This window comes from Thunnus maccoyii, chromosome 18 (assembly GCF_910596095.1).
Source record: "Thunnus maccoyii chromosome 18, fThuMac1.1, whole genome shotgun sequence".
In the NCBI taxonomy this organism is placed as follows: domain Eukaryota; kingdom Metazoa; phylum Chordata; class Actinopteri; order Scombriformes; family Scombridae; genus Thunnus; species Thunnus maccoyii.
The window spans coordinates 12,288,106-12,313,351 of NC_056550.1; the positions used below are offsets into that span (position 1 = coordinate 12,288,106).

General features: G+C 38.8%; 1 protein-coding gene and 1 gene segment (V, D, J or C); both read left to right on the forward strand.

Moving 5' to 3' along the window:
• Window positions 1-5,434: 5,434 nt before the first annotated feature.
• Window positions 5,435-9,598, forward strand: LOC121883746. The segment is given in 5 exon segments: window positions 5,435-5,506; window positions 6,751-7,053; window positions 8,180-8,518; window positions 8,633-8,944; window positions 9,083-9,598. Coding segments are annotated over 5 exon segments (1,365 nt in total).
• Window positions 9,599-12,509: 2,911 nt separating this feature from the next.
• Window positions 12,510-24,468, forward strand: LOC121883729. The gene is made up of 27 exons (XM_042392175.1): window positions 12,510-12,870; window positions 12,999-13,295; window positions 13,390-13,704; window positions 13,817-14,101; window positions 14,339-14,635; window positions 14,730-15,044; window positions 15,157-15,441; window positions 15,679-15,975; window positions 16,070-16,384; window positions 16,497-16,781; window positions 17,019-17,315; window positions 17,410-17,724; window positions 17,837-18,121; window positions 18,359-18,655; window positions 18,750-19,064; window positions 19,177-19,461; window positions 19,699-19,995; window positions 20,090-20,404; window positions 20,517-20,801; window positions 21,039-21,335; window positions 21,430-21,744; window positions 21,857-22,141; window positions 22,302-22,628; window positions 22,847-23,164; window positions 23,371-23,658; window positions 23,783-23,931; window positions 24,172-24,468. Exons 1-27 carry the CDS (start codon window positions 12,525-12,527, stop codon window positions 24,178-24,180), a joined length of 7,716 nt encoding a protein of 2,571 aa, XP_042248109.1. The 5' UTR covers window positions 12,510-12,524; the 3' UTR covers window positions 24,181-24,468.
• The last annotated feature ends 778 nt before the right edge of the window (window positions 24,469-25,246 follow it).

The following is a 25,246-nucleotide window of genomic DNA, read 5'->3' on the forward strand; positions in this document are numbered from 1 at the left end:
TCGTCTCCTCCCTAGTTTGAAGAAAGTGCGAGCAGCAGATGACAGTTCAGCTACGCCTTCTCTTCTTCCAGCGTCTTTAAGCGCTGACTCAGAGGAGATGGATCTGAAGAGACTGTCTGGAGCTATGGGAGCTCCTAGGATGTCCTCTCTGTCCTTCCTCAGTAGAGGGGTGTGTCCCAGCCACACGTGACGTGAGCCTACTGTGGCAAGCAACATCAATCGCCCCGCGGCACTCGCAACATCCATAATGAGGTTGTTAATCTGACCGATGGACAAAAAAAAACAGCTTGTTCTGCTGAGGAGGGGGCGTGCAGTGGTGTATTTGCCGCCGTGACGCCCAATACACACAGATTGTTTGTAGGGGTGTGCCCGAATACAAATACATTATTCAGCGAAGCACAAATAATGGGTTTTTACGAATATTAATTTCATACAAATATTTTAAAAATGATATGTTTTTGGGAAGAAAAAAGAAATGTGTTAAATATCAGCGTGCAGGTCAGAGATAAAGCTGACACAAGCGAAGGGGACTCTCAAGGGACTCTTCATAACCTATTGTTTCCCTTCTCCTTTCCACAAAGTTAGGTTGTAAAAAATAGGCAATAAATGAAAATGGCAAAGTGATAATCGCCTTTGAAGTTCTTCTCTACACTTTATATGCTGTGTTGTCTCTTTGTTATGGGTGTATAAATAAGTAGAGGTCTGTCTGCACATTTGCAACGCCCTTGGTTTTAGCTCAGTAGTCAGCACAGTCATCTATGATCTGGAAGACTGGAGCTCAAGAGCCGGTGTGGGGACCTCCCTCATAAAATAGTTTGTTCATAAACGCTTATTTTAACACTTTAATATCCTGAAATTAAAAACCTAATAAAAAGAAAAACTGTATTTTTGCACCTATTTACACTTTTATTCAAATACAAATACAAATATAAATAATTTTGCTGCCTCAATAAATATAGATACTAATACAAATACTGGGCTCTCTGCACATCCCTAATTGTTTGCTGCCAAGGCCAGCTGCGCACCCAGCCAGAATATTTTCGCAAAATAGACCAACATGTTTCCGTCCTGCATCAGCGGAGGCGGAGGCTTTCTGGCCGCTGCCCAGCCAGCCAAGTGGGGAATCAGGAGGGTTGTGAGGGCCTCTTCCAGGGGGGGCACATGGGGACAGCCTGTCTCCATGTGTCCCTGCACTCTCAGGAAGGATACCAGTCCCACTACTGGTGACTTCATTTTCAATGGCTCCTTCCAGGACACATAGACGCAGTGCCAGATGTCCGGGAGAGGAGGCGAAACAAAGGTGAGCTGAGCAGGATGAGCCAGGCCTTAAAATCCTTCACGGGGCTGGCTGACCGATTTTGGCGGGATGGGGGAGGGGCGCGGGGAGCCCAACATGCTCCACTGCTGTGGTCATAATCTTCGGGAAATTATGGCGAACTGAAGTCAGCAGCAGATTTTTCGTAAGGTAAGCAAAGTTGTCAGAGAGGCTGCACGGAGAGTCACTCAAGTCACAGCGGAGTGAGACATCACACAGCCAAAAATGTTCCCACCGTTTCTGGCGTTGAAAAGAGGGAGTGCCTGGCAGTGCACGCAGGGTGGTGGCTGCATCATGCCACTCTCTGCATGGTCATGCCCGAGGCACTCAAAACAGAATTGATGCCCGGCAGCGGTTGTGATGAGACCGGGGCACGATGGGCAGGAACAAGCTTGTAGCGGCGACTCCATCCATGGAGAAGTAAGATCAGTAGCTGATTTCGCCATCACTGAAGAAAAGAGGATAGTGAGCAGCAGTGAGACACTGCTTATATAGTGTACGAGACACACGTAATCGTTAGGCTCGTCCTGATTGGCTGACTACATATATGCAAATTTCAGTGGGCAATTGTGTGCATGTGATTGGAGAACAGTATTACCCATAGAGTCCAGTAGAGGGAAGAGCCTTTGTGAGATAGAACAACAGCGCTGCCTTTGGGGCTCTATATGTACAGATGTCACCACATTTCAATAAATATAAATGTATTCAAATGAACAGAATCGGTCTATGTTAAATTTCATTAAACTATATAACTGTTTGGATTTTTATTATAGCTACATTACAGACTGAATAACATAATTTACTGCATCTCTCTGTCAATGAGGTTATTTTTTTGTCAGAAAAAAAGTGTTAGTGGAGCTTTGAGTTGAGATTATTTTGTCACATTACAGTCAGGTAGTTGTGTTGAAGCTGAGTTGCTGCTGTCAGCAGGCAGAATACCTGAACTGTGTCCTCTCGTCTTCGGAAGTTTGTAATCCCAAGTCGAACTTGCGAAGTCCAAACTAGCAAGTGCACGAGTCAGAACTTGGCGCACTTGGTTTTGAGAAAGGTCCAGTGAGATACACACACAGGGGACAGACAAGACAAGAGACAACAGTTGGAGAAATAAGCGAGTCACAGAAAAGTAAATTCACATGGCGTGATTTAAAAAGAAAAAAGAAGACAGTGATAACAAAGCTTTTAATCAAGAATGGACAGACTCTTACGCGTACATTCTTCCCACAGGCAGTTCATAACCAGTATGTCTCATATATTCTAAACATATTGATTATTAAAAGCAGAGATATGACACGCCGCTACAAGACAAAGCACAAATCTTTTGAGCAAACATACCCATTCAAATCCGAACTGAAGGCACAGCAAACAATCTAAGAGCCTAAAATGACCAATCCACTTTATTTTAAGATGTACATTTTTCAAAAGCTCTGTTATGTATTTTATTTTTAAATGCAGCCCTTATTTTATAATTTAGATTTCCTAGCTATAAACCTGCAAACTATACACTGTATATGGTTAATAGTTTTATTTCATAGATGAAATAAGTCATAAAATAAGTCATTGTCAGCTCCAGGCAAAGTAAAGAGGGCCCCCAAAGAAAATCTTGTCTAGGGCCCCCTGTTGTCTAGAGCTGGACCTGCTAATTTTGTTTAACCTTGTTTGTAGTTCCTTTTATGTCTTTAATTCAGTGGAGCTGAGTGCTAGTCTACTGGGGAGGATAGTCACCCTGGGTGAGGTCCCTTCGGATCCCGTGTTTAGGTTGCTGTGACTGCACTTGTGGTGAGTATGTGGTAGCACCCCTCAACACATTAGCGTAGCCTGCCACCCCATTTACCAGTCATACACCAGTACGTATACCAGTACGTATACCAGTAGTACACTTAGACCTATAATGGTAAAAGATTTAAATTATATTTTAAAATAGTTTTGTAATAAAAGAATACTTTTACCACTTCTTAACTCTATATTGTGTTTTACCACTAACTCCTTTGTCTTTCCAGCAACATTTTCCAGTTTCCTCATTTGATTGAATAAAAAAATATGTTTGAAGCATGTCTCTGTCCCCTCAGTGAACGAGTCTATGTGCCTTGATTAATTATGAACTCGAGGTTATTGATATTTGGTAATACCCATTTCCCAGTCATACATATTTCCTGGGGTGAAATTCCCCAGATGGCATAGTTGGCCTTCTGTCTCATTCACCTATCAAAGTTCTCTCCTCCACACCAGCAAAAAACATTCATTTCAGATGCCAGATCCAAAAAGGAAGCACAAACAGCAAGAAAATTTACCAGCAATCTTTCAGATGTTCCCTGATCGCCAGCTAGCAGCTATAATGTAACCTAGACAATCACAACATCAACAAAAATATTTTTTCCAATATCACAATATGGCACATGTATTCAAATTTATGTATAAATGCACTCAGCTGTGCTTCACTGTTATTAGACCAAAGTGATGAACAAACCTGGATTCTTCTGTAATTTTTTACTGTTGATTTTGTTAAAACATGATATGATATCACCACTACACATTTCCACTAATAAAATATAGCAAATTATTGTTCAGTCCTAATGTTGAAAATTATTTATAATTTATTATACAAACTTTTCATGTGTACACAGAGATCACAGAATGTTCAGTCATGAACAATAATTTAAATTCATGATTTCTGATCATGTTTCTTGATGATGACTGATCATGCTTACACATGGCATTTCATTTTATAATAGTATGGCACAATAACATGGTATTGTTGTCCCATAGAAATACAGAATAGTACCATCATGGTAGTGACCAAATTACCATGCCAATTTTTTATGGTGTTACCATGTCTTTCCAGGTGCAATCTTTGCAATCACATTATAATCAGTTTATAACAGCAGTTATATCTAATTAATGTATAGGTGTGTATTCTTTACATTTATAAATCTTAATTTTGTTAGATAAATTTCACAGCCAGGCCTCAGTTAATGTCAGTAAGAAATAAATGTGCACACTTGAAATTAAATAACAATTATTATTATATCAAGCTTTATAATAATTTGGTTGAATCAAATTCATCTGCTTGTGTAAACTCCATGTGGCAGGAATTGGAGCTGTCAGGAGGCTTGATAAAGAGGAAGTTTCACTAACCGTTGGCAACACATATATAATTTTTTATAACTCAGACCACAGGAAATGACTATCTCAAGGGGAAATGGTTAATAAATCATGCATTGGGAAATGCTTTGTCAATGAAATGTGCACTTTTCTTGGTTTAAACTGTTATTACTGGTATTTGTATTAGAAGCAGATCATAATACATCACTGTGATGACTACTTTGACTACTGGGGAAAAGGGACCCAAGTCACAGTCACTTCTGGTAAGTAATAATCTAATTATTTCAAGTAAAGACGACTCAATATTTGTCTGGTTTATCATTAACTTTATGTTGATATATTTTGTACTTAAACTGGTGTGTATTCTGAAGCGAAAACAAAGGAAGATCAGGGTAAAGTTTACTGAATAATTACAATAATCTTTTAGATGATACAAGCTGTAAAGTATTTTTTGTACTAAAGTGCTATTGAAACCTGTCACTGTGACAACTACTTTGACTACTGGGGAAAAGGAACAACAGTGACGGTCACAGCAGGTAAAATAAGAAGTTTTTGTTTATAGAATGAAAATGTAATAATTGCATTGTTTAATATAGCATATTTAGTCTTTGGTGCCATCACTGGCATCTTTAAGGTGCTTGTTTTTGTATGTTGGATGTGTTGGCATATTACACTGTGACAGTCGTTTTGATTACTGGGGAAAAGGCACGATGGTTACAATTACATCAGGTAAGTCAATCCTGTTTTCTTCTTAAATGTGTAAATTTTGATTTGAAAAATTGTTTATTTTTTTAAGAAGTCCAGTTGTGATCCTACACACTTAATTCATTTCTAGAATATGTTAAATGTGTCATAAACAGTAGACTCAGTTGAAACTTTGGTGGTGAAAATCATCTTTTGTTTCATCTTCTGAATCCAAATTTGCAAAAGCCGGGGAAAATATGTCAGAGGGTAGATTGTCATGAAATAAGCTTCCATGGAAAGTGTAGTTAGCTGGGAACAGGTTTTTGTATGCAGTGGTTAACAATTTGTTAGACTGTGACTATGCTTTTGACTACTGGGGGAAAGGCACGATGGTCACCGTCACCTCAGGTATGTTCTTTTATTATTTCCGATTGAAGAAAGAAATTCCTAATCACATCATTAAAATATATATAATCATTTTCAGGTGGTCACAACTGTTGGCCAGTGATAAGACAGCCAACAGCATTTTGTAGCCTGACAAAGAACTGATCAAAAGTTTAAAACTCCTGACTGTTAACATAAGACAGTTAACATAAGTCTATCAACTGCTGTATATTTTAGTGTGATTTTAATTGTTTCCTGAATCACATTGTATGACATGAAGTAATGGGATAGTAATGGGTTTTTGTGAGAAGTGTGAATTGACTTACTTTACTGTGACAACTGGGCTTTTGACTACTGGGGAAAAGGCACTATGGTAACAGTAACATCAGGTAAAATATGTACCATTTAAAATCTACAGCAGGATGTGTTTCAAACTTTGAAAAGTCATGTTTAAGTTATACTGTAACTTCTCAGTATTGTAAAGCAAAGTGTTTTTAACATGAGAAAAGTCAAAACAGCGATATTCTCAGTAGGATACGATGAAGGATATTTTTGGCAAATTTATATTTTGGTCGTTAAAGTGAATTTTATAACAAAACAGGGTTAATTAAATGTAAAGGTTAACTTTTTACGCAGGCCATTAGTAGATGTAGCGTTTTTATACTAACAGTTAAGTAGATTCAGCACTGTGCTACTACGGTGCTTTTGACTACTGGGGAAAGGGTACAACAGTAACTGTTTCATCAGGTAAGAATACTCTTTGATCTCATAAATAATCGCTAAATCGAAACAAAAGAAATATGTTTTTGTGACAAATTGTTCCTACTGATACTATAATGTGACTGCAATCAACACGGTCAGTTGATCGGTCGTTTATCCGTTTATCCGATCCGTGCTGCAATTTCAAAATTACAAATAATTATTGTTTTAGATGTTGTTAAAGTTATGCATTGAAAGAGATTTACCTATTCTATATGGAATAACAAAATCACACAAATAATGTTATTTAGGTATGTTAATCTTAGTGCAACATAAAATGTCTAAATAAATGGGATCGGGTGACAAAGGTCCGCGTATGGAGGGAACTTTATATTTCCAATTTCACCATTTAAAAAGGTAATGGTTTTCATGCTGTGCTTTGTTATACGACTGTATCAACTCAATTGTACATCTCTTTGTTGTAACCGGTTCTTGGTGAAAAATAACTTATGTTAAAATTAAATTTAATTTTGATATGTTAATTACATGTCTGCTTTTCCCCTCTTTAGCCACACCACGTGCACCGACTCTGTTTCCCCTGGCACCATGTGGCTCTGGGACTGGAGACATGGTCACTCTTGGCTGCCTCGCCACCGAGTTCACACCCAGCTCAGTGACCTTCTCATGGACCAAAAGTGGGGCTGCCCTGACTGACTTCATCCAGTATCCTCCAGTACAGAAAGGCGAATTTTATACGGGAGTCAGTGAAGCCCAAGTGAGGAGACAGGACTGGGAGGCAAAGCAACATTTTCAGTGTATTGTGACACATCCAGAGGGAACTGTTGAAGCCGAAATACCTCCGTATCAACCACGTAAGACTTATCCCATGTCATATATTATTACAAATTACTTTAAATAGTTGATATAGATATAGAATAGTTGAACTAGGGTTTTTAGCATGACAGTGTTGTTAACATATTTTATAACTGTGCAAAAAAATGTACATGCAGTTTGGGAATAATAACTGATTGATAATGTCATACTGGATTTAATTTAATTTTGTTTTTTTACAAAATCATTTGGTAACCTTATGTCAAATGACTAGTAAATAACTATTCAAGTTACAAAACTCTTGCTGTTATAATAATTTTATAATAAATGTATTTATATAACACAATTCATCCAATAAATGCAGATCCGAGTGCTTTACCAGATAAAATGAAAGACTAAAAGATCAGAAGGAAACAATAATAAAGTTATAAGTCAGTGTTATTGTTGTAGTTTGTCTATAGGCAGTTCATTACTATTACTTTGCTTTGTTGGTTTTCCTAAGAAACATTATTGGAGAACTGTCAAAATATTAAATAGTGTGACATAATCTCAGATATTTTTAATTGCAGAATCAGTAGGCCTAGCAGGCAAAACAAACAGTGAGGTGGAATAAAAAGGCTGAAGCTTGCTCATGTATATTCAGCTGCTGACTTTCTCTCAACTGTCCAAGAGCAGATTATTGCAAAGTGTTCTGCTTCTGTCCATCTATCTGCATAATAGTTCTTGTTCTTCTTGATCTCTGTCTGCTTTCACGTTCACTGTATGTTGTTAATTAACATTCACTGTTCATAAAAAATGTTTAATCTGTGTTTGCTTGCCTGAACAGTCAATGTATATGCAGAAGCGAGCGTATACTGTCAAAAGTATGTTATAATTGTTTGTTTTTTTCCATGGAAATTTCCTTTTGACTCTTTCTGCACACTTGAGTTACAAGTTAATAATAATTTGAGGAGAGTAATCAGTATGTTCACGTATATATGCAAGTTGCATAACATACACTAGAAAAGTCTATAGATTAAATGGACATTGTAGCAAACTGTTCACCTCTGCTTCTGCATATATATATATATATATATATATATATATATATATATATATATATACACATATATATATATTATTCCTGGCTTCCGCATACATATATTTGTGTATATGTTTGTTTTTCAGCGATTTTTCAGTTGCCAACTCTTAAAGTGTTGGCCTCCACTGATGATGGAAGCGAGGTTTCCTTCTCCTGCTTTGCCAAAGATTTCTCACCAAAAAAATATGAGATCAAATGGCTGAAAGATGACGGGGAAATCTTCAACAAACTAAATGAGACCATTATGGAAAGCCAGACCAACGATGGAAAGACACTGTACAGTGTAGCAAGTTTTCTCACGGTATCCACCGGGGACTTGATTACTCATTCCACTAAGTTTACATGTGAGTTTAAGGGGAAAAATGAAAACGGTGATGCATTTGTGAATTCAACTGTGACCTACGGAGGGTCATGTTCTGGGTCAAGTGAGTATATTTCTTTTTCTTTAAAAAATGATGTAAATTCAATTTCAATTCTAATGCTTTTGCAGCCATGTTCATTCAATAATTGTTAAATAATTCTTCACTCTACATAACCAGCTGGATGTGAAGTACCAGATGTGGAAGTAGAGATCAAAGGCCCCACAATGACGGACATGTTTGTAGAGAATAAAGGAACTTTAGTATGTCAAGTCAAGATAAACAAGCCACAGGTCACGAAGATTTTTTGGGAGGATGAGAATGGAAAGAGCATGATTGAAGAATCAGTCCCCGCTGATGGATTTAAAGGCACAGTCAATGTTAAACTTGACATCACGTATGAAGAATGGACTGCTGGGAAAAAGCGTGTCTGCGTTGTTCAACATACAAATTTTCTGGAACCAATAAAGAGAGTGTATGAAAGGAAGATTGGTAAGAAAACCACAATTTTATACTAAAATCCTATGTTTGACTCCCATTGCCATTTTGTATATTTGTGTATATGATGTCATACAGTAGGTACTTTTGTCTGTGTCAAGAGGCCTAATTGTTTTCTCATGCTTGCAGTAGGACCTAAACAGCATCCTTCGGTGTTCATGCTGCTTCCAGTAGAACAGGCTAAAAAAGACACGGTGACCCTGACTTGCTTTGTGAAAGGCTTCTACCCCAAGGAGGTGTTGGTGTCTTGGCTTGTTGATGATGTGCCAGCATCAGACACAAATTACGATTTCAGTACCACAAACCCTGTAGAGAGCAATGGATTCTATTCTGTCTATGGCCAGTTAACACTCAGCCTTCACGATTGGAAGGACAGTGACACGGTGTATAGCTGTGTAGTTTACCATGAATCTCTGAAAAACACAACTAAAGCCATCGTCAGGTCCTTTGCGCACGGATCATCTGCACAAACCAATCTGGTCAACCTCAACATGAACATCCCTGAAACGTGCAAGGCCCATTAGATGTTATTTTGTGTTGCTGTGTCTTCTGCTGTTTGTTGTTTAATGTTTGTTGCTTGTGATATGACATTGTGTTTGTCTTGTTAATGCAGATTTAAAATCAAAATAAAAAAAAAACACTTTGCAACTCTGTTGTTGTATGTCGCATGCATTTCATGTCTTTATTTAGAGCTACATGTTTATTGAATGTGTGCTGTCACGGTGTAATGCATCATAGATTAGGTGTAGATATCAGCATATTTGAGTTTTAAAGCATAGTGACATGACAGTATATCAGTTCATCAGTTATTACAACCTCTGATATTGTATTTACTAGAATAACACCACATACACCCTACCACATTTAGGTAATAATTACATATTTTTAAAAACATGTGTTATATGTTCATGTTTATTTGTAGCTAGTTTATTAATATTGTCTCTGTGACTTGTCTTTGTGTACATGTGTTTCCTCTACTGGGTCTTGCACCCTCAACACAAGAGAGATGGTTGTCAAGGTCTGACTCAGTCGCTGTGGTCTCTCAGTCATATTATAACGATACTGATTCTCAAGCCAAGTAATGCATGCCACACCAATAATGGGGTCTTTCAAAAGCAATTCAGGATCTTTTTAGGGCCACTTTAATTAACATAATCAACATTTTAGAAGGACACATTTGACGATTAGGCCTTATGGTACACTCATAATAATGTAATAAGTAATAAGATATATGCCAGAGCTGTTTTTTTTAAATTGTGTGTGTCTTTTTTATACTTGATACTTTTTTATGCTTTATAATTGATTGCGTGACTGACTGATTGATTCAATGATTGAATCCACTCTAACCTGTGAGCTTATAGAATATATCATCCTACCAAGAGAAATAGAAGAAATAATAATTGAGATAATGAGGAATTAAATGGTCATTGTCTCATGAGCTATTGTTGAAAGCTGGGTGTGGATTTTCTCAAGTATTAATTGACATATTGCAGTGCATCCAGATGAGGTGAACAACGATTGCGGCTATGCCACGGAGGCAGGAAAAGATCAAGAACAAGATGACATGGGGAGTACAGCCATCACTTTCATTCTTCTCTTCCTCATCACTCTGCTGTTCAGCATTGTAACCACTGCTTTCAAGGTAATTATGAGTTTATATGTTAGAGTTGTGCACAGATTTAACTCAACAAGAGAAAGACAACTGGGTAAATAATTTTATGGAAATAACTCAGATGGGTTGATAGAAGCCACCTTTTGTTGTCATTTTAAAAATGTAATAGTCATTGTAATGTTATCACATCACAACTACCAACTACACCTAAATGTCATAAATCATTATGAATGTTTGACAACATCTTATTGATGTAATAAATATTTTAATTGTCACTATTTACCCACTACATCACTCTTTTATTACATTACATTTTAGATTCTTGGAATAATTCTAAAAAGCAAAATCTCAATTATTGGTCATGTATTCATTTACAGGGGTTGGATACAATAACAGCAACGCCTGAACACTTTAATGCATTCAAGCATTACAAACTTAAAATAAAAATCACATTTGTAAAGCATTAAGAGTTTACAGACTATGTATAGACTGAATCAACTGTGTAGTAACTAGTGGTATTTTGAGTCATACTTCAACGAAGATTTAACATCGCGAGCCCCTCAGTGACAATGTTTATTTCAGATTTGGGGGCTTTTATATTAAATTGCACTATGTCTTGCAGGTTTTATTTTTCTTGTGTGTTAAATTCTATCCCCAAATAGTTATTTTCTCATTAGTTAATTAAACTAAAAAAAATAAGTGCAGCAAACTACAACAGAAGCCAGTTGTAACATTTTGTTTGTGCCATGCTTCGATGCATTTATTTTTCAAATCGTCAGGGAAAGAAATGGTGCAATGCCTCATGTAACAATAATTTTCTAAAAAAGTAGACCCAATGATGCATATGAAATCCAAAATAAATATTTAGATTCCAGCTGTAAATGTCTTCCATAAAAGCTCAGGCCAGATTGAGGATTCATGTTTATGATATTTAATGATGCAGCTTTATTTTAACTAGAGTATACATACATTAGTCATATAATACATTTGTAATAACTACACATTTAAATGGTGACAAGTAGTAAGTATGTGATCGTTTTGATGCAGTGTTACTGATACATATTTCTTTCTTTTCTTTTCAGGTCAAATGAAATGAGGTGAACTTTCTGTAAAAAAAAAAAAAAAAAAACAACATGTTTTCTTGCATTGTTTCTTACAATCTTAAAGTATTATGTAAGTAATCTCAATTGTCCTTTTTTCCAAGTTAATCACAATGTCTTTGTCTTTTTGAAAATAAATGTTTAAGTGAAGATAACCATTGATGTTGTTCCTCCAACTTTTGTCTCTCTTAAGAAAATGTTCTTATTATCTCTAGTTTTACTTTTAAACATTCATTACATAATACTCATTACAGTATTATTTCTTCAGTTGTTTTTTTTTACTATTTTTTATTGTGTACATTTATCAGTTATGCTTGTCACCTCCCCAGCACCTGGAATCAGCAGACCATGTTCAACCCAATATGCAAATTGGGATTTAGTTCTCGAGTCTATTATTAATAGATTCGAGAACTAAAACCGTAAGCAAAGTCACAAGGAGCCATGTAAAAGCTATGTGATGTGAAGATATGTAAACTGATATGAGACATTTAAATGTGCAATGTGTTTCTCTTACTGGCATAACCACACCTCACACCTGGTGTGTGTGATGCATCGTTGCTCTGTGCCGCGTTTCACTTCTGTATTTGGCACTTTTTTGGGACCTGGGTGTTACTCAATGCTTCCGCCTGCTGCTAACCCTAATCACTCTGCCCTGTCATGCTGCAACATACGCACAACAGACTTCCAGCCTTATCTCCACCTGACTTTAAGATACCAAACACTGTAAACGTACAACTCTGCCATCTAGCCTAAATACAAAGATATTACACTCAGAATTGTGACTACAATCTGAAGGTATGTATAATTAAAGAGATCAAATCAGCTAAAAATTTTTAAAATATCCAACAATGTGGAATAATACATGAAAATAAATAATAATCTCTTTTCTATTTCAGCACAAATTGTCTCTCCAAACATCACATTATACCCTGTTTGGGAAGGCGAATTCAGGACCTCAGCAGTCAAACTTGTTTGCACCATGAGTGAGTTCTTTCCAGACGCACTGAGTGTGACGTGGCAACAGGACAACCGACCCTTAAACACTGGGCCAACCCAAAGGAAGCTGCAGAGTGTGGGAGAGGAGAAGACCTTCAGTTTAAGCAGTGAGATTGAGCCGAATAAGTCAGAGTGGGAAAAAGGCTCAAATTTTTCATGCAATTCTAGGCACAACGACAAAGACTTTACAAAATCCATAAGTATTTGTGAAAGTAAGTATGTACAGCTATTTTCACAGCACAATATGAAAATTGCTGACATATAGTTTTAATTTCAAAAATGTAATAAACTAAATTCAATGAGATTAACATTTTGGCCAAACACATTTTTTTTCTGGCAGTATACGGAAGAACTCCTCCTTCTATTCATGTGAAGCTTCCCAGCTTCAAGACAGTAATCATGGCAGCAACTGAGGTGACAGCAACTTGTGAGGTCCACACTGTCTTTGATGCCAGCTTGACCTGGCTGATAGATGACAAACCTCTGCCCAGTGACCAAGTGAAGCAGGCCACAAACTCAACTCATATAATCAGCAGTCTGACAGTTTCCGTAAGTCAGTGGAAAGCGATGAAGCTTCTAAAATGTAAAGCTGAACATACATGCTTCTCATCCGCTGAGAAGACCATAAATGTTACAGGTAAGAGGACTAGACAAAATATAAATCAGGTGTGTTTTGAGAGTGAAGGATCTAAAAGAGAACATTTGCTTTGTTTCTTGTTATTATCCTCCAGGGCCTCCAGTTACACATCCATCAGTGGAGATCAGGAGATTTCTCCCAGATATACTGAAAGGCAACAGAACTGTGCTTGAATGTTACATCACACAACTCTCCTCCAGTGATGTCTACGTCACTTTTCAGGCCGACAATGTTGACATCTCTGATAAACAGTTTGTTGATCTTCCTGAAGCCCCAGGCCCTCATTCAATCAGTAAATACTTCACTGTCCCCCAAAACAACTGGTATAATACCGGAGGTTTCACCTGCACAGTGAATCTCGGCATCTCCAGCGACAAAATCCCGTCAAGAGCCATTGACAATATTTCTGGTGAGGGGAATTATTCTTCTTTCTCTTAGTGACAGCTGATATGATGTTGTTTTACACTTTATGAATCTGTAATAGATTGACTCAGTGATGCATTGATCCATCTCTCATTCAGTGGATCCATCAGTGGAGCTCCTTCTACTTCCCAGTGAAGAGTCAGGATCACAGACACTCGTATGCTCTGGATGGGGATTCAACCCTCAAATTAAATGGCTTTCTGAGTCTCAGCAAAAAGCTCCATCAACTACTGACACCAGTGTGGCTGCAGATGGACGTGTAGCAGTAACCAGTCAACTACGCGTCCCCAAAACAGAGTGGAAGACAGGGAAGGGCTTCACTTGTGAAGTGTCTGACGGGTCTCTGAATAAAAATGTCAGAAAGACCATCAGCTTCTGCTCAGGTAAAATTAATTCAAACATAATCCATAATCAATTGAGTTCGAAAGGGCATCAGTGCAGGTAAAATTAGGTGGATAATGATTACCTCATCCTACTGTCAAAAAATTATTTTAACTGGATTTCAAGTATAATGTCAATATAATCTTAATACATAAAAATAGTTTTTCATGATGAAGTAGTTTAAACATGATTTGGTCTCGATTTATGATTTTTTTCTTTTCTGTACTTCACATTTTCAGCTCATTCAAGCAACCCTCCTTCCATTCATGTGAAGATCCCCAGCTTCAAGACAGTAATCATGGCAGCAACTGAGGTGACAGCAACTTGTGAGGCCCAAACTGCCTTTGATGCCAACTTGACCTGGCTGATAGATGACAAACCTCTGCCCAGTGACCAAGTGAAGCAGGCCACAAACTCAACTCATATAATCAGCAGTCTGACAGTTTCCGTAAGTCAGTGGAAAACAATGAAGCTTCTAAAATGTAAAGCTGAACATACATGCTTCTCATCCGCTGAGAAGACCATAAATGTTACAGGTAAGAGGACTAGACAAAATATAAATCAGGTGTGTTTTGAGAGTGAAGGATCTAAAAGAGAACATTTGCTTTGTTTCTTGTTATTATCCTCCAGGGCCTCCAGTTACACATCCATCAGTGGAGATCAGGAGATTTCTCCCAGATATACTGAAAGGCAACAGAACTGTGCTTGAATGTTACATCACACAACTCTCCTCCAGTGATGTCTACGTCACTTTTCAGGCCGACAATGTTGACATCTCTGATAAACAGTTTGTTGATCTTCCTGAAGCCCCAGGCCCTCATTCAATCAGTAAATACTTCACTGTCCCCCAAAACAACTGGTATAATACCGGAGGTTTCACCTGCACAGTGAATCTCGGCATCTCCAGCGCCAAAACCCAGTCAAGAGCCATTGACAATATTTCTGGTGAGGGGATTTATTCTTCTTTCTCTTAATGACAGCTGATATGATGTTGTTTTACACTTTATGAATCTGTAATAGATTGACTCAGTGATGCATTGATCCATCTCTCATTCAGTGGATCCATCAGTGGAGCTCCTTCTACTTCCCAGTGAAGAGTCAGGATCACAGACACTGGTATGCTCTGGATGGGGATTCAACCCTCAAATTAAATGGCTTTCTGAGTCTCAGCAAAAAGCTCCATCAACTACTGACACCAGTGTGGCTGCAGATGGACGTGTAGCAGTAACCAGTCAACTACGCGTCCCCAAAACAGAGTGGAAGACAGGGAAGGGCTTCACTTGTGAAGTGTCTGACGGGTCTCTGAATAAAAATGTCAGAAAGACCATCAGCTTCTGCTCAGGTAAAATTAATTCAAACATAATCCATAATCAATTGAGTTCGAAAGGGCATCAGTGCAGGTAAAATTAGGTGGATAATGATTACCTCATCCTACTGTCAAAAAATTATTTTAACTGGATTTCAAGTATAATGTCAATATAATCTTAATACATAAAAATAGTTTTTCATGATGAAGTAGTTTAAACATGATTTGGTCTCGATTTATGATTTTTTTCTTTTCTGTACTTCACATTTTCAGCTCATTCAAGCAACCCTCCTTCCATTCATGTGAAGATCCCCAGCTTCAAGACAGTAATCATGGCAGCAACTGAGGTGACAGCAACTTGTGAGGCCCAAACTGCCTTTGATGCCAACTTGACCTGGCTGATAGATGACAAACCTCTGCCCAGTGACCAAGTGAAGCAGGCCACAAACTCAACTCATATAATCAGCAGTCTGACAGTTTCCGTAAGTCAGTGGAAAACAATGAAGCTTCTAAAATGTAAAGCTGAACATACATGCTTCTCATCCGCTGAGAAGACCATAAATGTTACAGGTAAGAGGACTAGACAAAATATAAATCAGGTGTGTTTTGAGAGTGAAGGATCTAAAAGAGAACATTTGCTTTGTTTCTTGTTATTATCCTCCAGGGCCTCCAGTTACACGTCCATCAGTGGAGATCAGGAGATTTCTCCCAGATATACTGAAAGGCAACAGAACTGTGCTTGAATGTTACATCACACAACTCTCCTCCAGTGATGTCTATGTCACTTTTCAGGCCGACAATGTTGACATCTCTGATAAACAGTTTGTTGATCTTCCTGAAGCCCCAGGCCCTCATTCAATCAGTAAATACTTCACTGTCCCCCAAAACAACTGGTATAATACCGGAGGTTTCACCTGCACAGTGAATCTCGGCATCTCCAGCGCCAAAACCCAGTCAAGAGCCATTGACAATATTTCTGGTGAGGGGATTTATTCTTCTTTCTCTTAATGACAGCTGATATGATGTTGTTTTACACTTTATGAATCTGTAATAGATTGACTCAGTGATGCATTGATCCATCTCTCATTCAGTGGATCCATCAGTGGAGCTCCTTCTACTTCCCAGTGAAGAGTCAGGATCACAGACACTGGTATGCTCTGGATGGGGATTCAACCCTCAAATTAAATGGCTTTCTGAGTCTCAGCAAAAAGCTCCATCAACTACTGACACCAGTGTGGCTGCAGATGGACGTGTAGCAGTAACCAGTCAACTACGCGTCCCCAAAACAGAGTGGAAGACAGGGAAGGGCTTCACTTGTGAAGTGTCTGACGGGTCTCTGAATAAAAATGTCAGCAAGACCATCAGCCTTTGCTCAGGTAAAATTAATTCAAACATAATCCATAATCAATTGAGTTCGAAAGGGCATCAGTGCAGGTAAAATTAGGTGGATAATGATTACCTCATCCTACTGTCAAAAAATTATTTTAACTGGATTTCAAGTATAATGTCAATATAATCTTAATACATAAAAATAGTTTTTCATGATGAAGTAGTTTAAACATGATTTGGTCTCGATTTATGATTTTTTTCTTTTCTGTACTTCACATTTTCAGCTCATTCAAGCAACCCTCCTTCCATTCATGTGAAGATCCCCAGCTTCAAGACAGTAATCATGGCAGCAACTGAGGTGACAGCAACTTGTGAGGCCCAAACTGCCTTTGATGCCAACTTGACCTGGCTGATAGATGACAAACCTCTGCCCAGTGACCAAGTGAAGCAGGCCACAAACTCAACTCATATAATCAGCAGTCTGACAGTTTCCGTAAGTCAGTGGAAAACAATGAAGCTTCTAAAATGTAAAGCTGAACATACATGCTTCTCATCCGCTGAGAAGACCATAAATGTTACAGGTAAGAGGACTAGACAAAATATAAATCAGGTGTGTTTTGAGAGTGAAGGATCTAAAAGAGAACATTTGCTTTGTTTCTTGTTATTATCCTCCAGGGCCTCCAGTTACACATCCATCAGTGGAGATCAGGAGATTTCTCCCAGATATACTGAAAGGCAACAGAACTGTGCTTGAATGTTACATCACACAACTCTCCTCCAGTGATGTCTACGTCACTTTTCAGGCCGACAATGTTGACATCTCTGATAAACAGTTTGTTGATCTTCCTGAAGCCCCAGGCCCTCATTCAATCAGTAAATACTTCACTGTCCCCCAAAACAACTGGTATAATACCGGAGGTTTCACCTGCACAGTGAATCTCGGCATCTCCAGCGCCAAAACCCAGTCAAGAGCCATTGACAATATTTCTGGTGAGGGGATTTATTCTTCTTTCTCTTAATGACAGCTGATATGATGTTGTTTTACACTTTATGAATCTGTAATAGATTGACTCAGTGATGCATTGATCCATCTCTCATTCAGTGGATCCATCAGTGGAGCTCCTTCTACTTCCCAGTGAAGAGTCAGGATCACAGACACTGGTATGCTCTGGATGGGGATTCAACCCTCAAATTAAATGGCTTTCTGAGTCTCAGCAAAAAGCTCCATCAACTACTGACACCAGTGTGGCTGCAGATGGACGTGTAGCAGTAACCAGTCAACTACGCGTCCCCAAAACAGAGTGGAAGACAGGGAAGGGCTTCACTTGTGAAGTGTCTGACGGGTCTCTGAATAAAAATGTCAGCAAGACCATCAGCCTTTGCTCAGGTAAAATTAATTCAAACATAATCCATAATCAATTGAGTTCGAAAGGGCATCAGTGCAGGTAAAATTAGGTGGATAATGATTACCTCATCCTACTGTCAAAAAATTATTTTAACTGGATTTCAAGTATAATGTCAATATAATCTTAATACATAAAAATAGTTTTTCATGATGAAGTAGTTTAAACATGATTTGGTCTCGATTTATGATTTTTTTCTTTTCTGTACTTCACATTTTCAGCTCATTCAAGCAACCCTCCTTCCATTCATGTGAAGATCCCCAGCTTCAAGACAGTAATCATGGCAGCAACTGAGGTGACAGCAACTTGTGAGGCCCAAACTGCCTTTGATGCCAACTTGACCTGGCTGATAGATGACAAACCTCTGCCCAGTGACCAAGTGAAGCAGGCCACAAACTCAACTCATATAATCAGCAGTCTGACAGTTTCCGTAAGTCAGTGGAAAACAATGAAGCTTCTAAAATGTAAAGCTGAACATACATGCTTCTCATCCGCTGAGAAGACCATAAATGTTACAGGTAAGAGGACTAGACAAAATATAAATCAGGTGTGTTTTGAGAGTGAAGGATCTAAAAGAGAACATTTGCTTTGTTTCTTGTTATTATCCTCCAGGGCCTCCAGTTACACGTCCATCAGTGGAGATCAGGAGATTTCTCCCAGATATACTGAAAGGCAACAGAACTGTGCTTGAATGTTACATCACACAACTCTCCTCCAGTGATGTCTACGTCACTTTTCAGGCCGACAATGTTGACATCTCTGATAAACAGTTTGTTGATCTTCCTGAAGCCCCAGGCCCTCATTCAATCAGTAAATACTTCACTGTCCCCCAAAACAACTGGTATAATACCGGAGGTTTCACCTGCACAGTGAATCTCGGCATCTCCAGCGCCAAAACCCAGTCAAGAGCCATTGACAATATTTCTGGTGAGGGGATTTATTCTTCTTTCTCTTAATGACAGCTGATATGATGTTGTTTTACACTTTATGAATCTGTAATAGATTGACTCAGTGATGCATTGATCCATCTCTCATTCAGTGGATCCATCAGTGGAGCTCCTTCTACTTCCCAGTGAAGAGTCAGGATCACAGACACTGGTATGCTCTGGATGGGGATTCAACCCTCAAATTAAATGGCTTTCTGAGTCTCAGCAAAAAGCTCCATCAACTACTGACACCAGTGTGGCTGCAGATGGACGTGTAGCAGTAACCAGTCAACTACGCGTCCCCAAAACAGAGTGGAAGACAGGGAAGGGCTTCACTTGTGAAGTGTCTGACGGGTCTCTGAATAAAAATGTCAGCAAGACCACCAGCCTTTGCTCAGGTAAAATTAATTCAAACATAATCCATAATCAATTGAGTTCGAAAGGGCATCAGTGCAGGTAAAATTAGGTGGATAATGATTACCTCATCCTACTGTCAAAAAATTATTTTAACTGGATTTCAAGCATAATGTCAATATAATCTTAATACATAAAAATAGTTTTTCATGATGAAGTAGTTTAAACATGATTTGGTCTCGATTTATGATTTTTTTCTTTTCTGTACTTCACATTTTCAGCTCATTCAAGCAACCCTCCTTCCATTCATGTGAAGATCCCCAGCTTCAAGACAGTAATCATGGCAGCAACTGAGGTGACAGCAACTTGTGAGGCCCAAACTGCCTTTGATGCCAACTTGACCTGGCTGATAGATGACAAACCTCTGCCCAGTGACCAAGTGAAGCAGGCCACAAATTCAACTCATATAATCAGCAGTCTGACAGTTTCCGTAAGTCAGTGGAAAACAATGAAGCTTCTAAAATGTAAAGCTGAACATACATGCTTCTCATCCGCTGAGAAGACCATAAATGTTACAGGTAAGAGGACTAGACAAAATATAAATCAGGTGTGTTTTGAGAGTGAAGGATCTAAAAGAGAACATTTGCTTTGTTTCTTGTTATTATCCTCCAGGGCCTCCAGTTACACGTCCATCAGTGGAGATCAGGAGATTTCTCCCAGATATACTGAAAGGCAACAGAACTGTGCTTGAATGTTACATCACACAACTCTCCTCCAGTGATGTCTACGTCACTTTTCAGGCCGACAATGTTGACATCTCTGATAAACAGTTTGTTGATCTTCCTGAAGCCCCAGGCCCTCATTCAATCAGTAAATACTTCACTGTCCCCCAAAACAACTGGTATAATACCGGAGGTTTCACCTGCACAGTGAATCTCGGCATCTCCAGCGACAAAACCCAGTCAAGAGCCATTGACAATATTTCTGGTGAGGGGATTTATTCTTCTTTCTCTTAATGACAGCTGATATGATGTTGTTTTACACTTTATGAATCTGTAATAGATTGACTCAGTGATGCATTGATCCATCTCTCATTCAGTGGATCCATCAGTGGAGCTCCTTCTACTTCCCAGTGAAGAGTCAGGATCACAGACACTCGTATGCTCTGGATGGGGATTCAACCCTCAAATTAAATGGCTTTCTGAGTCTCAGCAAAAAGCTCCATCAACTACTGACACCAGTGTGGCTGCAGATGGACGTGTAGCAGTAACTAGTCAACTACGCGTCCCCAAAACAGAGTGGAAGACAGGGAAGGGCTTCACTTGTGAAGTGTCTGACGGGTCTCTGAATAAAAATGTCAGCAAGACCATCAGCCTTTGCTCAGGTAAAATTAATTCAAACATAATCCATAATCAATTGAGTTCGAAAGGGCATCAGTGCAGGTAAAATTAGGTGGATAATGATTACCTCATCCTACTGTCAAAAAATTATTTTAACTGGATTTCAAGTATAATGTCAATATAATCTTAATACATAAAAATAGTTTTTCATGATGAAGTAGTTTAAACATGATTTGGTCTCGATTTATGATTTTTTTCTTTTCTGTACTTCACATTTTCAGCTCATTCAAGCAACCCTCCTTCCATTCATGTGAAGATCCCCAGCTTCAAGACAGTAATCATGGCAGCAACTGAGGTGACAGCAACTTGTGAGGCCCAAACTGCCTTTGATGCCAACTTGACCTGGCTGATAGATGACAAACCTCTGCCCAGTGACCAAGTGAAGCAGGCCACAAATTCAACTCATATAATCAGCAGTCTGACAGTTTCCGTAAGTCAGTGGAAAACAATGAAGCTTCTAAAATGTAAAGCTGAACATACATGCTTCTCATCCGCTGAGAAGACCATAAATGTTACAGGTAAGAGGACTAGACAAAATATAAATCAGGTGTGTTTTGAGAGTGAAGGATCTAAAAGAGAACATTTGCTTTGTTTCTTGTTATTATCCTCCAGGGCCTCCAGTTACACGTCCATCAGTGGAGATCAGGAGATTTCTCCCAGATATACTGAAAGGCAACAGAACTGTGCTTGAATGTTACATCACACAACTCTCCTCCAGTGATGTCTACGTCACTTTTCAGGCCGACAATGTTGACATCTCTGATAAACAGTTTGTTGATCTTCCTGAAGCCCCAGGCCCTCATTCAATCAGTAAATACTTCACTGTCCCCCAAAACAACTGGTATAATACCGGAGGTTTCACCTGCACAGTGAATCTCGGCTTCTCCGGCGACAAAATCCCGTCAAGATCCATTGGCAATATTTCTGGTGAGGGGAATTATTCTTCTTTCTCTTAATGACAGCTGATATGATGTTGTTTTACCCTTTATGAATCTGTCATAGATTGACTCAGTGATGCATTGATCCATCTCTCATTCAGTGGATCCATCAGTGGAGCTCCTTCTACTTCCCAGTGAAGAGTCAGGATCACAGACACTCGTATGCTCTGGATGGGGATTCAACCCTCAAATTAAATGGCTTTCTGAGTCTCAGCAAAAAGCTCCATCAACTACTGACACCAGTGTGGCTGCAGATGGACGTGTAGCAGTAACCAGTCAACTACGCGTCCCCAAAACAGAGTGGAAGACAGGGAAGGGCTTCACTTGTGAAATGTCTGACGGGTATCTGAATAAAAATGTCAGCAAGACCATCAGCCTCTGCTCAGGTAAAATTAAAACATATTCCATAATCATATAGATGCATTAATTGTCAAATGAATACATTCACACTATTTCTGAATCATCCTTTAAAGAATCTGAGACATATGTTTCTCTTTACTCATTACTTGATGATTGCATTTCTCCCCCTTTAATGTCTTTTTTCAGTAACTCCACCATCATACCAGATAGTTGGTGTGTATATTTGGGGACCACCAGTCCAGCAGCTTCAGAACAAGGGAAAGGTGACTATCACCTGTCTTCTGGTTGGCCCTCATCTTAATGATTTCTCCATCACCTGGAAAGTAGGTGGGAAAAAATATTCTTCGAATGTGTATATGGAGCCACCAGTGAGTCACAGGAATGGGACAGAAACTTTGCAGAGTTTCCTCAATGTGTCAGCAGAGGATTGGCACACATATAAACAAGTGTCTTGTGAGGGAAAGCACAAATGTTCCAACCAGGGCTACGAGGACCATATCAGCAAAAGCAGAGGTATTGTTATATGTAAAATGCATGAAGTTGATTCTTTACAATTCATTAGTGCTGTTTCTGAATTTCTAGAGTTCAGCATATTTTAAGAAGACAAGATTGCATGAGAAACTCAACAGCTAAAAATTATATTCTCTATGATGCTGAATGTGACTAAATGATGAGATTGAAAGAGCCAAAATAGAAATATTTATTGTTGTCTTCTCTTTGTGTTTCTCAAGAGCTACATCCACCAACAGTGAAAATAATACAACCTACTGTCTCTGAGCTGTCTACGTCAGACATCCTCGCACTGGTTTGCCTAGTTTCTGGATTTTTCCCATCTAACATCATAGTGAACTGGGAGAAGGATGGCCATAGACTTCCATCAACTCAGTACACTAACAGCCCTCTATGGAAATTAAATACAGGGAGCAGTTTTTCAATGAGCAGCAGACTAAACACATCTAAAACCAAGGACCAGGAATCAACCTATTCTTGTGTTGTCAGACATGAGTCATCTGAAACGCCTTTTAAAAGCACCATAACGGATGTGTTTGGTGAGCAGAGACTTAACATTCAGCAAAATTGCAGTCCACTAGTGTTGTTAAAAATATCTTAAGAGTCTGTAATTCTTCCCGGTTTAGTGTTACTAAAAAGCAGTTGTTTTTTTCAAATTCCAAGAAGATTTTTTTCTTACTCTCCTACTTTATAAGTATTCCATGATTTTTCTTCCTCCATGACCATGTATGACTTTATTCTCCAGCCACTGTGACACCCACCCAACCTTCAGCCACCTTGGTCGAGGGCTCTGGTGAACTTGTGTGCCTGGTGTTCGGCTTCAGTCCTGCTTCCATTAACATCACTTGGTTCCTTGATGACACCAAGGAGCTGTTAGACTACAACACCAGCGAACCCCACAGAGGCCCAGACGGAAAGTTCAGCATCCGAAGTCGCCTTCGTCTGTCCCAATCCAACTGGTTGTCCGGGGCGGTCCACACCTGCAGGGTGACACATACAACCATCACTCTAGCCCTGAATATATCTAAACCAGGTGCCAGTTAGTCCACTGATCCACATCTTTCTTGCACATTCATTTTTCACATACCTAACCACCTATTTCACACATTTGTGAGTCAGTAACAACACTGACAGATCTCATTTTAATTCTGTCACAGAAATCTTGGAGAACTGCGGTTTCTTAGATGACATCATGCATGCTGATGTTAACCAGGACTTAGGAGTGGAAAGCTGGTATATGGCTTTCATGTTCCTCCTGTTTTTCCTCATCTCCATGGTCTATGGTGTCTTGGCTACCCTGATCAAGGTGAGATACAGGAGCTGAAGTACTTTTGATATTTTAAGGTAATCTCACTGTACAGTATGTAATCTCACTTGTATGGTTTTGTTATCTCTGCAATTTTTACTATTGTCATTATTCTAAACTTTATCAATATTAATATTTTTCAGTAGTTTGAACTGAACTTTTTTTTTAATATACTTTTATACAAGACAAAACTTTCACCAGATCCTGACACATTCCCTGTTTTTTTTTTCTTCCTTTTAGACTAAATGATGACGACCACAGGACAACTCAAATTTTATGATCTCAATGTGGACTTTTGACAGCACATGGCCAGAAAAGTTCTGGTGAACTCATTTTCATTTTGTTGTTTTTTTCTCTCATTTCAGTATATAGAATTTGTTGATACTATATTGATTTCTTTTTATGTTTCAGTTTTATAGTTGGTGTGGCATGTATATTAGTAATTCATGTGTGTAAGAAAGAAGGAAACAACAACAAAATATAAATATAAATATAAATGAAGCTGTAAATTCTGACTTTGAAATTCAAATATCAATGTCACAAACAAATATTCTATCACTAGATCTTTTCTTGCATTTAGAAAATAAAGATTCAAATATGAACAACAATGTTTGTCACGATTTTCCTCATGGATTCCAATAAAACAAATTATATATACTGCAATAAAACTGTATTTATTCCTCAGTGATATACTTGATACTACAGTATACCCTTTCACAATAACAACACCCCCTGCATTATTCAGATTGTCCACAAGAGGGAGACAAAGATTTAAATGCAGCAGTGGTGACTTGCCACCCCTATGTGAAAAACTAGATGTGTAGTAATTTGAAGATGCTGACAGGTCTGAACTGGACTTACTGAAGAGTATACAGAGGTACATTCACTTGAAAACACAAACAGAGACTCTTTTTTTTATCTCTTCTCCTTTCCATCCATACGCAGAGACTCTGTAAATGTGTGCACACTCTGTCTTTGAGTTAGAGCTGCGTGTTTGTGTCTGCATTTGTGTACCTTGTGGGTTTAAAGGAATTCACATCTGGGAGGGATGAAACTAAGCACATCCAGACTTACTATTGGCTACCTCTGGAGTGATCTGGCACTGTGTGTGCCCCGATTGGCTGGGGACACCATGGCAGACAGCCCAAATCTGTGATGCTGTTGCTGGGATGGAGTCACAGCATGCTGCTGCCAGTCTAAGTGCCAAGAGGCCGGCAATAGGGAAGCAGGGCACCATGCCCAGCAGGCCGCCTGAGAGTGTCTCCCTGTCTAACACCCCTATACCCTCCCATCCTCTTATGCCAAGCCCCCCTCC